Source organism: Notamacropus eugenii, chromosome 7 (genome assembly GCF_028372415.1).
Source record: "Notamacropus eugenii isolate mMacEug1 chromosome 7, mMacEug1.pri_v2, whole genome shotgun sequence".
Classification (NCBI taxonomy): Eukaryota; Metazoa; Chordata; class Mammalia; order Diprotodontia; family Macropodidae; genus Notamacropus; species Notamacropus eugenii.
Genome location: NC_092878.1, coordinates 28067296 through 28083144, shown reverse-complemented (window position 1 = coordinate 28083144; position 15849 = coordinate 28067296). Strand labels below are relative to the sequence as shown.

Genomic DNA, 15849 nt, shown 5'->3' with positions numbered 1-15849 from the left:
TACAACTGCCCCTTGAGCCTACAAATAGATGAACTTGGAGAAGGAAGGGCTTCCCTCCTCACCATGAAAGTGCTGAACACAGTCTCACCTGAGGATTGAGGGTAAAGCTCTCCCTCTGGCTCTCCCCGGCTTTCAGAGTCCCCACATCAAAGAGCACAGAGAATATGGGGTCATCTTTGGTCAAAAGGTCCTGGTCAAACACTTTCAGCTCCAGCATATTCTGAGAACAGTAATGACACTTACATCGTGCTGTGCTTTAAGATATTACAAATGCTTTACACACATCACCTCACTGGATCCTCACAAAGACCTTACAAGACACGGGTTATTATTAAATCCATTTTACAGATGATGAAACTGATAAGGGAGGTAGGAAATAAATGAAATGGTTCAAAGAAAGGGTCTAGAGCGGGGGAGGCAGAGCAGAGAAAACAAGACAAAATGAAGCTTGACAGAAGGAACAAGGAGATTAAGAGACTACAAATGGGTAGAAGGAAATGTTGAAGGAAATGTTTGCTGAATGAATGAATGTGGACCCCTTTCTTCTTTGCAAAATTCAGGGAACAGCAGTATGGAATACCTCATATACTGTCAGACTTGATCAGTCTGTGGAATTAGTGTTCCTGAATTGCTCTCTCTCCCTCTCTCTGTTTCTCCCTCTCTCCTTACCCCCTTTTTCCCCCTTCCCTCTTTTTCCCTCTCCCTGTCTCTCCTTCTCTCCTCCCACCTACTCTCTCTCTCCTCTCCTTTTTTCTTCTCCCCTCCATCTCTCTGTTCCTTTCCCTCTCTGTCTCTCCTCCTCTCTCTATCTCTCCCTCCCTCCCTTCCTTCTGTCTCTCTTCATCTCTCTTCATCTCTCTTCCTCTCTGTCTCTCCCTTTTAATTCCTGAATGGGGAGGGGGAAAGGATACATTTTGAAATAAAGATGATGTTAAAAAAAAAAAAAGACAGCAGTAAGCCATTGTGCGTGCGTGCATGGACATATGTGTGTGCATGTGTGCACATATGCACATGTACGTGTGTGTGTACACTGTCTGTGGCACCTTGAGGTGGCTATGGATCCGAAAGCGGAAGGTCTGGTTCCAAACGGGATTCTTGTAGTTCCTTACTGTTCGTGTCCGAAATTCTTGACTTGATGCTGTGGGCAGCCATAGGCTCACATAGCAGTCAGAGGGGGTTACTACAGAGGAAGAGGGAACACCATTCAGAAAATTGTAGGATCATCAATCAAGGGCCAGAAGAGTCCTAAGAGGTCACCTAGTTCAACCCCACTTTTTTTTCAGACTAGGAAACTGAGGTCCGGAGAAGTTAAGGGACTTGACCAGACTCATGGGTGTTAAATGGCACAGACAAAAATTCAAACTCAGTTCTTTGACTCCAAATCTAGTGTTCTTTCCACTACACCATGATGCCTCCATGGAGTAATGGTGCCTTTGGTATCACAGGTTCCCATTTCTTCCCTCAAAGAATCCAAGTCACCTCCCTCCTGACTGGGGGAAGCACCAGGCTCTCCAGAGACCTATGGAAATTTGCAGCCAGAGCCAAAGGGATATGGAAGATCAGCTGAAGCCAAAATTTCAAACATCCCCCAGTATTCCCTGGGAGCATCCCTTGCCCTGCTGTTCTAGTCGGCCTCAACCCTATTCTCTCCTCATCATCCCTTGGCTCCAGTCCTAGTCCTGGCCCCTGGTTGCAGTTAGGATCATCAAGCTGACAGGGGAGGAAGGGGCTAGAAAAGGAATTTCATACTCACATATGTCTTTGGATGGGAAGCCATGGGCCTTTAGGACCCGAACAGAGAGTAGACTGCTACCAGGGGTGGGCTATGAGGAAGAGGTAAATGAGCAGTTGTGTGAATATTGGAGGCTGACGTAGACTGGGGCAATTTTTGCTATTCTTCAGTCTGATGCCCAAAGAGTGTACCATAGAGGACACATAACTCATGCATGTATTCAACCACTGCCTTCCCCTTGGACAGTCCTGAATTGAGAATGGAGATGAAGTTGTTGAACTAGTCTCTTATTTCCTTCAATATAGTGTGTCCTTGTCTTTCTTTCTTTTTTCTTTCTCTTCCTTCCTTTCATATCTTTCTCATCCTCCTTTTCTCCCTTCTTTCTTCCCCTCCTCCCCTATATTTCATCTTATAACTGAGCCCAGATTATCTGCTGATCTGGATATGAGGGAGGCAAGGGGGATTTGGTAGTAAGATAGAAAGGGTAGAGTGGACAAGGTATGCCAGTTGCCAACTTGGCCCTGGGTCCCTATGCTAAATTAAAGGGTTAGTTTTTGTTGTTGGTGGTGGTGGTATGATCCTTTCTCCTGGCCCTTGGCCAGCTTATAAGCCAAAAAGAAATGGATTCTCTCCTTGAGAGCAGGAGAGCTTCCTTCCTTGTATTTGTAGTCCCAGGTCCTAGTAAATGCTTGCTGACTGACCGATTCTGTTTCTATTTGAGGATTCCATCTCCCCAAGTTTTGCATCCATAGTTTCTCTTGCCTCATTCCATGACCTTGGGAAGGAAGTTCCCAACAGCAAATACCCCCAATGGGGGTAATGCCTACCCTGACGTGCCTGAAGGATGTTGGGGTGCCACCTACCCTTTCCTCTTATCCTTAGTTTATCAGTGAGTAACAGCAAAGACAAGAACTCCCTCCGGAAAACAAAGGAGGCTTGCCCCAGATCAGCCCTAAGGCCCCCACACCCCCAAGCCAGGAGCTGCTGAGTCACAAAGGATGACCTCTAAGGCAAATCATTCATTTCCTTATGAGGCCCTCAGAGGTTGGTGGCCAGAGGCCTCAGATTGCATGGAAACCAATTCTGGTCCCAAGAAGCTCTATCTGGAGTCTGTTTGTGGACACCCAAAGGACTTTCTAAACTTGAAGCCTGACTCGGTATATTCTAGAGTTCCTCCCCTTGTCTCAGAAGCTCAGAATCCCTGATTTAGAAGGGACTTCAATTACTATCCAGTACAAGTCAGAATCCCCACTATAATACTTCTGACAAGTGGTCTTCCAGCTTCTGTTTAACAGCCTCCTGGGGCTATCCTGAGGCAGCTCATTTCACTTTCAGATAGTTCTAACAGAACTAATATCTAACATCAAGACTAAATGTGCATCTTCACAATTTCTCCCATTGCCTCCAGGGCAGCCCTCTGAGGCCAAGCAGGATAAAATCTAATTTTCCCACATAATGACCTTTCAGATATTTGAAAACATCTTCCACATGCCCCTTGAAGCTTCTCTTGTCCAGGTTAAGTATCCTTAGATCCTTCATCCCTGCCTCATATGGAGAGTACCTGGCTCCCCTGCTCCTCTCCCCAACCCCCATCTCCTTCCTCTGTAACACTACTACTGAGTCTGGGCACAGGACCAATAAACAGAGGCAGTGTCGTTAGTTACTCCTGGTCCAGTGAGGAAGAGAAATAGGCTTGGACAAGGTCATCCCAGGAGCTAGTGAAACCTGGCAGTGAGAAATGGTGTACCAGGACCCTGAGCCCAACCACCAGGAACCTGGTTCCCCAATGGGTCCTTACCAGAGCCATGCCTTTCAAATCCTGTGGAGCACCAGGGGAAAATGCAGTCTCAACCACAATGAAGCCTGGGTGTGTAGATATGCTGGGGCCAGGGATGTCACTGATGGCTCAGAGCTCCTCCCACCTTCCCTGGCCTTGGCTCAAAAACCCCACACCCATTTCTGAAATAACTACTTGAGGTACAAATTAGGCAGGCAAAACACACACACACACACACACACACACACACACACACACACACACCCCCACACCCCTGAGCCAGAGCTAGGTGCCAGAGTTCATTGTTTGGTTCATCCCAGTCCCCCAACTCCCTGTACCTTAGTTTTCCAACAGATGGGAGCCTCATGTTCTAAGGCTAGGGAAGATGTCCCCTTGTCCATCTGAGGTTTTTTCTTTGTACAGATCTCTCCCTACCTCTGCTAACAAAAAGCCAAATGTCCAGGAGTTTGAAGAGGAAGATACCAGGTGGCACTTGAAGGAATCACCAGGCTGGGAAGGGGACTCTCAAAAGGCCACCTAGAAAACCCAAGCTGCTACTGGTACTGGTAAGAACCCATGTTTCACAATCTTCCTGTGCCAGCGGGACAGGAATTCCCAGATCTGATCGAAACAGCCAGCTTGAGGCCTTTGTAAGAAGAGTGTTCCAGGCCCAGGCTCTCCCATCTTAACAAGGAAGGAGAGCTTCAGGTTGTTGAGGTGGCCAGGAAAAGGGCTGTGTGAGGTCTTCAGAGAAAAGATGGCAACATGTTCAGGCATTTTGCAGCTGAAGACAGATGTTGGAAAGATTTAATGTGATGAACCCAGAATGAAGGTAGGATCTGGGCCTGGTGTAGGTAAGGAAGAAGCAGAGGGACAGCATGACTGTGGAGTCCAACTCCTTCCCAGAAAGGCACTGTCATCAGATAGGTGTCTTCTATTTGTGAAGAATGAACGGCTCTGGGAGGTTGAGGACAGCTTCTCCCAAAACCATCTCACTCCCTCTGCCATCAGTCCAACCCTAGAACCCAAGACCCTGTCAGACAAAGTTAAATAAGGGTTATCTGATGGCTGGCTCCATGTCTTTGAATGCGGTTATATGGAAGAGAGATTAGATCTGTTTTGTTTGGTCCTGTGGAGCACAAGGAGCAGGAGGTGGAAATGACAAAGACTTAGATGTCAGGAAAACCTCCTCATAATTAGAGTCCTCAAAATGAGCACAGCCTGCCTTGGGAGATATTTGTTTCCCTAAGCTGGATGACTCCTTGTAAGAAGGCTAAAGTGGGGATCCTACTTTCGGTATGAGTCAAGCTTACATGGAGGCTGCTGGTGGCACAAAGGTTAGAGTGCTGGGCTTGGAATCAGGAAGACCTGGGTTCAAATCTGGTCTTAGATACTAGCTGTATGACCCTAGGCAAGTCATTTAATGATTACCTCAGTTTCCTAAATTAAAAAATGGAGATAATAACAGACTCTCCCAGGGTTTTTATGAAGATCAAATACGATAGTAATTATTAAGCACTTAGCATAGAGCCTGGACCATAGTAGGTGTTTTACAAATGCTTATTCCCTTTGCTTCTCTGCATGGCGGCTGAGGGATTCTTTGGCTATAAATTCCTATGTGAATGTGACTGTTTTGTGATTTCTGTGCCTTTGTTTTCATCTTGTTCTGAATTCATGCATAAAGTTTGACCCTTAATCTTGTTGCCTTGGGTGAATTAAGAAAAGGAAGATCTGTTGATGTTCTAGATAGAGACCAGGGTCTCCATCAAGGTTCCTAGAAGGAAGGTTAGGCAGTGGCTCAGGAGTTCAGTAGAGGAAGCTGAGCCCAAGAGCCCAGTAGTTCTTCATGGAAGACAGAGCCAGGTTAAAGCTGTCTCCTTTCTCATCTGAGGTTGCTTCTTCGTACTGATCCCTTCCTAGCTAGCAAAGGGTCAAATGTCCAACTGCCCCACTGAGCTCTGTAGGGTCACTCTGTAGGGTTAGTCCTACCTTGCTGAGAGTAGAAAAAAAGAAAGACAGAAGACAACATGACATCAAGGCTAATAACAATTTATAGGAACTCAATCAAACAAGTCCCAATTAAATAAGTTACAGAGATAGCTAAGGGCTTCACAAAGCAAGGGAAAGGGCTGGAGTTACTGTCATTCACAGAGGAACTTGGTAGCAGGAAGGTTCTTACACTTAAGTCTGGTCCCAGCCCCACCGTCCCTTCTCTTCTCCTAACCACCCCTTGAACATCTCCATCATTCCATAGCCCCTCAACAGACCAAAGGTCCCTCCACATCTCTGATTGGACTGAGTTTGGATCAGTTTGATGGCTCATTCTTGGTTCCAAAGGCCATGCCTGTTTGGCAAAAGTGTCCTAAATGGAACCCTATTCATACCCTGTGTCTATCCAGGAAAAAGCCTTGAAACTCCAGGGGCTTCTCTGGACCAGCTTAGAGTGACCCATCCAGTGAGTTCATGGAAGGTCCACGTTAGCAAGATCTGTGGCCTTGCAGAGGGAGTCCAGAAGCTGGTAGTAGCTGTACTTGAGGTCATATTCCATGTCATACCAGAAATTCACTGTGGAGAAAAGAGGATAAAATCCAGCCACTGAACTCTATCCACACCTAATCTGGACCCAGTCCCCAGCTCCCTGCAGAACAGGCTCTATATATATCCTAGTCCCTATTACCTTCTCTCTCCTCACCCCTACCTGCTTGGACCCCTTACCAGCAATACAGCCATGAGACTGACGGACATGATGAAACCAGAGAGCTGGCAGGTAGAACATTTCTCCTGCTTTCACTGTGCAGTGCAGGGGCTGGGCCTGCTTGTAAAGTGGAAATCGGACCAGGTCAGGAGCCACAGGATCTAGTGGGATCCAAGGTACCTGCAAAGAACAGTAATTTACATGGGACAAACACCATAATCCAAAACCTTGCCATGCCTGCTCCCATCAACAGCAATCTCTCTGACTGATAAAGCAAGAGATCAAGCAGGAATCATAAGAGACTTGTGTTCTACAGGACAGAGCCCTGTCCCTTCTCATTCCTATAGGTCAAGAGGTGTGTGTGCGTGTGCGTGTGAGTGTGCGTGTGTGTATACATGTGTTTTGTTCATTTGTTTGCCTTCTCCCCATGACCAGTCCTTCCCTCAAGCCTACAGGCTGGATACAAGATAGACACCTTCTCCATGGCCTCCTCATCCACCATCTTGAAGGAGCCATCCTCAGACATGTGGTAGGTTGCTGGTGTATACAGTTCTACAGCAAGAAGGAAACAGGATTAAGAGAATGGTAGGGTCAGGATGGGGTAAAATCAGTCAGGGTTGAATAACAGCTACATCTTCCCAAATCAATCAAAGCCCCCTACCTCCTTCCCTTCCACTCTATGATCCTTCTCTGGGTGGAATACATTTTCCTATCACCACCTTGGGCCCAGAGTGTCAAGATGTGAGCTTCCTAGATAGATAAATTGCAGTGCCCACCCTTCACACACTTACAACCATAAGTGTTAGGCACCATGGATAGCTCCTGGCTAGCAAACACAACACTTCCACAATTCCTTCATCTTAACTCTGAGTCTCCCCACAATAGTCTCAATCTGCCACTTCCCATACCATAAGGGATGAATGGTCGGTCACTGGGAGGATGCAGGAGGAAGTGCTTTTCCCCAGATATCACACAGTAGAGATTCTCATAGTGATCCTTGTGTACTGCAAAACATAGAGAAGGATTGTGGTAAAAGAAGTAGTCAGAAAGGAGGCCTCGGAAGAGAAAATTTGGGTCCAATTTAGCTCCCTGCATAGGCTCTGCCCTGGGAGAAAGGACAGATGCACAACATCCAGGTTCTAGTCCCACCTTAGATCTTCATTCTCTGGCAGCCATAGGCTCAGATCAGACTTGTTAAGGTAAAGCTAAGAGTGTAGAGGATACATAACTCACATTTAGATATCACACTTAGGCTATCAACAAGCAGGATTTTGGGATATATGAAGTTCACTAAAAAGTCAGAACCAAAGGATAATCAGAGTGGGATCACAAATGCACACATTACAGCCTTCAATTAAATTCAACACAGTTCTATTAAGTGCCTATAGATGCACAAAACCAAAAGTGAAACAGCCCCTGTCCTCAAGGAACTTATAATCTACCGAGGTTGGGGAAGGCAGAAGGGACTTTTTCTTTTCTTTTTTAATTTTATATTTAATTTATGAAATAAAACAAGCATTTTCATAATATAGTATAATAAGAAAGATGACTGCACATGAAACTGTAAATCTAGTACGTACAACTTGCTTTTTCTTTTAAATATATAATAAAGTTATCATGTAAATTTCTTTCCCTTCCCCTCTCCTCACCCTGGAGATGGCTACCATTAGACACAAATATGTATATGCATGTAAAATCATTCTATATATACTTTCACTTATCAGTTCTTTCTCTGGTTGCACATAGTGTCTTCCTCCATATGTCCTTTGTACTTAATCTGAGTACTTAAAATAGTCAAAATGACTTATTCGTTCAAAGTTGTTCTTAAAACAATATTGCAGTTATTGTATGCAATATTCTCTTGGTTCTGCACATTTTATTCTTCATTATTTCATGCAAATCTATCCATGTTTTCCTAAGATCATTGAGCTCATCATTTCTTATAGAACAGTACTATTCCATCATGATCATATACCACAACTTGTTCAGCCATTCCCCAGGTGACGGGCATCCCCACAAGTTTCCAGTTCTTTGCCACCACAAAGACAGCTGCTATAAATATTTTAGAACATATAGGTTCTTTTCCTTTTTCCCTAATCATCTTTAGAAACAGATCTAGTAGTGGTATTGCTGGATCAAAGGGTATAGGCAGTTTATTAACTCTTTGGGCATAATTCCAGATTGCTCTCCAAAATGATTAGATCAGTTCACAATTCCACCAACAATGAATGAGTGTCCCAATTTTTTCATTTGTCACTTTCCTCTTCAATCATTTTAGCTAATCTAATAGATGTAAAATGAGATCTCAAGGGTGCTTATGTTTATATTTCTCTAATCAATAATGATTTAGAGCATCCTTTCATCTGACTATAAATTGTTTTGATTTCTTCATTGGGAAACTGCCTATTCATATTCTTTGACCTTTTATCAATTGAGTAATGATCTGGATTCTTATAGATTTGACAAAGTTATTTATATATTTGAAATATCAGACCTTTATATGAGAAACTGTATAAAAATTTTGCCCCCTAATTTTCTGCTTTCCTTCTGATCTTAGCTACGTTTTATTTGTACAGAACCTTTTTAATTTAATGTAATCAAAATTATCCATTTCACACCTCACTCTGCTCTCAATCTCATTTATTTATTTATAAATTATTTACCTATCCACAAGTCTGATAAGTAATATGTTCCATGCTTTTCATATTTTTTTTGCAATATCTCTTTTTATATCTAGGTCATGTATATTCTTTTTGACCTTATCTTGGTAAATGTAAGATATGCCCAATTTCTGCCATACTATTTTGCAGATTTCCCAATAATTTTTACCAAATAATGAATTCTTATCTCAAAATCTTGTCTTTACATTTGTCAAATACAAGGTTACTATATTTATTTGCTGCTGCAAATTATGTGTCTGCTCTGTTCCATTGATCTATTTCTTAGCCAGCACTGGATAGTTTTGATAATTGCTGCCTTATGAAATAGTTTAAGATCTGCTACTGCTGACCCTCCTTCCTTTACATTTGTATATTTCCTTTGATATTCTTGACTTTTCAGTCTTTCAAATGAATTTGGTTTTTTGGTTATTTTCTAATTCTGTAAAATAATTCTTGGTAATTTAATGAGAATGGCATTAAATATATAAATTAGTTTGGGTAAAATTGTCATTTTTATTATATTATGTTATATATATATATAGGCCCTGACTACTCATGAACAATTAATATTTCTCCATTTATTTAAATCTGATTTTATCTGTATAAAAAGCCGTATAATTTTGTTCCTGGGTTTGCTTTGGCAGGTGTACTCCCAGGCATTTTATACTGTCTACAGTTGTTTTAAATGGGGTGTCTTCTACTATCTCTTCTTGAAGAGTTCTGTTTGTGATGTATAGGAATGTGGATGATTTAGGTGGATTTACTTTATATCCTGCTACTTTGATAAAATTATTGTTTCAACTAACTTTTTAGTTAAGTCTTTGTGGTTTTCCAAGTATATCATCATATTGTTTGCAAAAAGAGACCATTTTATTACCTCATTCCCTATTCTGACTCTTTCTACTTCTGTTTCTTCTCTCATTACTACTGTGAGGTTTTCCAATACAATTCTGAATAATATTGGTGAGAGTGAGTATCTTTGTTTCACATCTGATCTTACTAGGAAGGCTTGTAGCTCATCCCTATTACAAATAATGCTTGCCGATAACTTTAGATAAATGCTTTTTATCAGTTCATCAAGGAAAAATCCATTTATACCTACACTTTCAAGAGTTTTCACGAGTGTTGTACTTTATCAAAAGCTTTTCCTACATCTATTGATACAACCACCTGATTTCTTTAACTTTTATTATTGATATAATCAATTATGTTAATAGTTTTTCTTATGTTAAACCATCCTGGCATTCTTGGTATAAATTCACAATGTATGAGCTTTGTAATATATTGCTGTAATCTTTTTAGCTAGTAATCTTTTTGCCTATTATTCCAAATAATTTATTTAATATTGGAATTAGTTGATCTTTAAATGTGTGACAGCATTCACTTTTTATTTTCAAGGAGTCACAGAATCTTAGCATCAGAAGGACCTAGAGTCAGAAGACTTAGCTTCCTACACAGACAGACCTATTTCTAATTACATTCATATGAACTCTTCTGAAAGGTTTTTTATAGTTAGCACCTGGTCTCCCATGACCCATTTCCAGCTCATTTTCTGTGCATAGCCTCACTATCTAGCATAATTCTCCAGTTCATTCAACAGCTATTTACTGTGGGCCTTCTGTCTGGTCAATGCTTTGCCACATGCGCGGAGAATACAAATGGGTATAAGAGAGATTCCTCCAAAGAGTTCACAGTCCTGTTGAGAAGACGTGTTCACACAGAAAGCACAAGAAGGCATGTGAGGAGGCACAATAATGGGCTGAGTGGGGTGCAGTATGTGATCTTATGAAGTCCCTTCACAGGTTCCTAAAATGAGGTGGTTGGAGAGGGAGATCACACTGTCAGGTCAGATTCCAGAGGGCACAGTGGATGGATGGAGTGTTGGACTTGGAGTCACATTGTCCCTCACTTACCAGTTGTGGGCTAACCCAGGCAAGTCACCCAACCTTCCTTAGCCTCAGTGTCCTTATCTGTAAAATGAGGATAAGAACAGCACCTGCCTAACAGGACTAAATGAGATGATGTATGCCAAATGTATGACAAACTTGAAAGTGCTTTATAAATATCAATCCTCATTATTATCATTAATTATTCTGGCAGCCTGGGGACATCGGCAGCAGGGCCTGAGTAGTAACACTACTTTAATACCCTAGTACAGCCCACAGTCCTTTCCACAGTGTCACAGGCTGGCACCTGCTCCATCCCTGGGCCTGTGGAGCATTCCACAGCCTTTCCTTTTCATCACCAAGAATCAGAGGCCATGGGAGATCGGGGACTGCTTTTCTCAACACCTGTCTCACCCCACACTGCCATCAGCCCAACCCTAAAATCAAGACCATGTCAGAAAAGGTAAAACAGGGGATTAGCTGAGACCTGTCTTTGTGTCTTTGAATACTGTTTTATGGAAAAGGGATTAGATCTATTTTGTTTGGCCTCATAGATCACCACTGGGAGCAGTGGGTGGAAATGACAAAGACTTAGTTTTAGGTGACTCCAACCTCCCCCCAGAGTCTGGTCCCCTTCCCACTCTGGCCTCATTTTCTTCAGTCATTGGCCACTTACTCCCACGCTCTCCTGGTACTTACAAGACGTCACTGCTGCTTCTTCCCCCATCCAGAAGTTCACAGCATCAGGCATCTTCCCTAGATAGAGAGACATTAAAAATATATACATTTATTAAGTGTTTACTATGCGTTTGGCACACTGTTGAGTTCCAGAGATATTAATACACGCCACAAAGGCAGTTCTTGCCTTCAAACAGTTTATGTTCTAACTGGAAATCCAGAGGGATAAAGAATATGAACACGGACTCCCTCCACCCCCGGCCAAGGGCAGACGTAGGAATTACTCCCAAAGAGGAGAGGGATAGGCATGACCACACACAGTGTAAGCTGAGACAGTAGATGAGGGTAGGATAAGGGTCTGGGTAGGTGGAGGGGCCTGGTGGAGAAAGAGGGCTGGGCACTGGAACTAGGGACAGAAAGAGCTGACAATCCAATAAGGACCTTATACAGAACAACCTTATATATCACTGATATCACAAGAGGGCCACAGAACTTAAGCTTCTAACAAGGAAGGGCAGAAGAGGGCAGCCATTGATCAGATCAGACTTCAAAGACCAAGAAGGCAGAGGGCATCAAAAGTCAAGTGTGTATACTACTTTGTGTTCGCTTTGGCACTTCCTACACCACAGCCATGAGGTACACAGGGCAAGTAGGATTCTCCTCATTTTACAGATGGAGAAACTGAAGCTCAGAGGTTAAACAACGTGCTCCCACCTCACCCAGTTAGGAAGCCTCAGAGCTCAGCCCCACATCCAGTCGTCCTTCCACTCTGCCCCATTGCCCCTCTATTCCCCCCCAGTCAAAGAGATGGCAGGGAACAGTGGAAATGGTGCTGTGTTTGGAGTTAGAGCGTCTGTTACTTATTACCTGTATGACCTTGGGCAAGCCTGGGCCTCAGTTTCATCTGTAAGATGGACTAAGTGGCCTGGAAGAGCCTTTCCATCTTTAAATCCTACCATTTCTAAAGGACAGAATGTCTTCCAAGAGGCACCAGTGTCTACCACTGGTCTCAGGGAGAAATAAATGGCTGGGGTCCAACATCTGCATTCTAATCATGGCTAGATACCTCTCTACCCAGCCCCCCCAAGCCCTCCCCCACTACCTCAACTTACCCAGTGCTTCACTAGCCCAGGGCACATGGGATTCAACATCAAGCAGCAGCTGGGGTAACTCATAGGAGAGGTTAGAGCATTGCTTCTGCACATAGAGCACCCCAGGGTGATAGGCCTTGCCCTCCAGCACATCGATCACTGCACTCAGAGGCATCCGCCGCTCTGCAGGCATCACAAACCGGTCCCCGCACACTGCATCTGCGTACCCATCCGGTGTCACAGCGACACTCACCTCTGTGCTGCCCACTGTGTCCCTGCAGGGAATGGATGGTCAGTCCTTGGGCCACAGCTCAGATTTCCTGATACCTGGTGGAAGTGTCCCCACCCCATTCCAAAAAAGGGCAGCTCCCACCTGAGGTAGGACAATGTCCACTTCTTTAGGGCGGGCCAGTGATGCAGGGCCTTACGGATGATGCAGGGCCTGTTGGGACACACCCAGTCTCTGTAGAATTGAAGAGGAGTCGGGGGCCCTTCCAGGTGTGGTACAGTGAGCGGTACGCTGAGCTCTGAGGATAGACAAGGGCTAAGACGTCTGGGGTCAGGGACTCTGACTTTATTTACTAAGGAGAGAAGGGGAATGAGGAGTATTACTTTCTATGGTCTGCAACCTTCCTGACTCAAATCAAAGTCAACTGCAAGTCATGTCGTCATCTTGATGTCACGGTCCTCTTTGGGAACAAAGGGTGAACACAACCCCTGGTCACCTGTCCAGAATGCCCAATGGGCCCTACCCAGGCTTGAAACAGGAAAGGGAGACAAATCAGGGGTAAAGGACATATGAAAACACCTGTTCAAGGAATCAAGAGGGTCATTTATATCTTGGGGGCACTGTCCACTTGGTCTACAACCCAAAGGCAGCTAGGTGGCACAGTGGACCTAGAGTCAGGAAGAACTGTGTGACCTTGGGCAAGTCACTTAACCTATTTGCCTCAGTTTCCTCAACCGCTAAAATGGGGATAATAACAGCACCTACCTCACCGGGTTGTTGTGAGGATCAATTGAGAAATTTGTAGAACACTTAGCAGAGTGCCTGGTACATAATAGGTGCTATATAATGCTTATTCTCTCCTTCCCTCCCTCCCTCTTTAAGGCTTCACATAGATTTACAGTCATATGTTGGCCTCAGTTCTCCATCACAGCCTGGCACAGCCTCCCAGTTCCTCAGGATTGAACACAGTAACCAAGGCAGTGTGGAGAGCCTTGAGGCTAATAACAGCTCACACTGATACAGCATTTTAAGGTTTGCAAAGCACTTTAGATACATTGTCTTCTCAGAACCTCACAATCATTTTGTGCAGTAAGTGCTGTTACTATGTCTCAGTTTTAAAGATGAGGAAACTGAAGCTAGAAAGGTTACATAACTGAGCAGCGATTCAAAGACAGGTCTGGCTGGCTCCAAGTCTTGTGAGCTGTTAACTAGGCTTCCTAGGTGCCTTTACTGTGGATTCCATCCATGTAGCAGTACTGTGTTAAGTGCTTTGGAGACCTTAAAGCACCATCAGAGAACAGCCCACAAGGAGCTGGGTGGGGTGGGGGTGGAGAGTGTAGGGTTAAGCCATACACAGCACTGTAATCATCAGAAGCTCCCAAAGCTATTAAATCATTCTCACCCTCTGACTCCACAACAGCACAAGCCAGTATAAAAGTCAGATCAACAAAGTGATCCATAAATAAAGTCATATTCAGGGTCAAAGAATTGCCATCTGGACAAACCACACTCAGACAGGGAAGTTCAGCCAGCAGTTACAAGCGCACTTGGAAGGAGGGCAGCTAGATGCCCTCTAGATGTTCCATCGCAGATGGAACAATGATTCCCAAGGTAAAATCTATGGCAGGATGACGGCACCTTCCTAGAAAGAACGGTATCAGGTGTACACCTCTTCTAGCCAACAGAGGCGGGTCACCCAACCGGCCCTAGCCAGGGTCAGCAGTGGGGGCATCAAGGGAGCAGGCCTGCAGGAAGGAAGGGGGGCAGAGGTGTCCCAGAGTTTCCCCAAGTTTGGACAGTCTACATCCCAAACAGATCGCAGAAGAAAAGGACCCCTATGTCCCCCAAAACTTATGGCGGCTCTTTCTGGTGGTGGCAAAGACTGGAAACTGCGGAGGTGCTCGTTCAGCGGGGACTGGCTAAACAGACTAAGGGGTGTGGGAATACTACTGGCTCTAAGAAAGGACGAAGGGGACCACTTGGGGTCACCGACGCAGGACCAAGGGAACAGTCTATAACGCGTGGGGACGTGGCCAGGCCAGGAGTTCACTTTGCTCGACCACGCACGTCATTAACGGGTTCAGTGACTGCTTTCTCGAAGTGGGTGGGAGAGAATGAAAAGAGAACTGGATTTAGGGAGAAGAGGCGAAGGCGACGTTGTTTGGGGACAGCTCAGGGTCCCCGTCAGGGCGGCGGCCTCCACACCCCCTTCCCTGCCCTCTCGGGGTGCTCGGCGTCCCAAGCTGGGAACTCTGGAGTCGCGCTTCCATCCCGGCCTCGGGTGGAGTGGGGGGGGGTCCCCAAGAGTCTCAGTGGGGGTCCACAGCTTCAAGCTGCGCTCGGTGAGGCCTCACCAATGCCCCCCTCGGGGGCAGAAGCACGGGCTGAAGGGGGCTCCGGAGGTAACGGGGGCAGCCGGGATTGGAAGGCAGGTCCCGACTCCGACCCGGCAGCCCCGCCCCCAACGCGCCCCAAAGGCCCCTCCCAGGCCCCTCCGCGGCCCCAGACCGCCTCCCTCGGCTCTGGGGGGCCTGCGCCCATCGGAAAGGCCCAGGAAACTGCTGGGCCAGGCGGGGCCGGGCACGAGGTGCCTTCCGGAGACTGAACTCCATGAGGGCGGGGCAACCGTCTTTCTGGCCTCCGTTCCGGAGCACAGCCAGGGGCTTAAGCAATGAACGGAGACGGGGCGTTTCCATCCCGCCCCACAAGAAACAAAGCGCCCGGCCTGCTCTATGACCTCGGAGGGCTCCCTACAACTCCCAGGATGCACTGCGCCTGCCCCCTAAGAGGCCGCCGCAGCCGGAAGCTTGCGGGGCTGAGGTCCACGCCCCAGGACTACTAATCCCGGCGTGCACTGGGCCCCTGCCCTCGGCAGGACCAGGGAAGGCCGCCGTAGCCTCGCAGTACAAAGCCGGCCCCGTCGTAAAGCCCACTCACCCCGCGCAGCATTTGGGAATTCTAATAGATGCTTCCGCACGGCGTCCAGCACCGCCTCCGCCATAGCCACGCCGGTTCCGTGCGCCCCGCCCCCCGCCGCGGCCCCGCCCCGGACACGCAAGCCCCGCCCCCGCCCCGCCCCGGACGCGCAGGCCCCGCCCTCC

The 15849-nt window shown here is 46.0% G+C and overlaps 1 protein-coding gene across 4 annotated transcripts in view; it reads right to left on the bottom strand.

Moving 5' to 3' along the window:
- LOC140513484 (bifunctional peptidase and (3S)-lysyl hydroxylase JMJD7-like) overlaps positions 1-15790 on the bottom strand; it is a 33807-nt gene extending 18017 nt beyond the window's left edge. Inside the window, exons 1-10 of one of the 4 annotated variants that reach the window (XM_072623221.1) lie at positions 15686-15790; positions 12893-13046; positions 12541-12794; positions 11450-11506; positions 7113-7208; positions 6669-6756; positions 3993-4001; positions 1754-1806; positions 1044-1180; positions 89-220 (exon numbers count right to left, since the gene is read on the bottom strand). In XM_072623221.1, the coding sequence (XP_072479322.1) occupies positions 89-220; positions 1044-1180; positions 1754-1806; positions 3993-4001; positions 6669-6756; positions 7113-7208; positions 11450-11506; positions 12541-12794; positions 12893-13046; positions 15686-15749 (1044 nt within the window). In that variant the 5' untranslated portion in view covers positions 15750-15790. Of the gene's footprint in view, positions 1-88; positions 221-1043; positions 1181-1753; positions 1824-3530; positions 6075-6224; positions 6385-6668; positions 6757-7112; positions 7209-11449; positions 11507-12540; positions 12795-12892; positions 13047-15685 lie in introns of those variants that run through there. The other 3 variants (XM_072623220.1, XM_072623222.1, XM_072623219.1) reach the window with 3 other exon arrangements.
- Between the last annotated feature and the right edge of the window lie 59 nt (positions 15791-15849).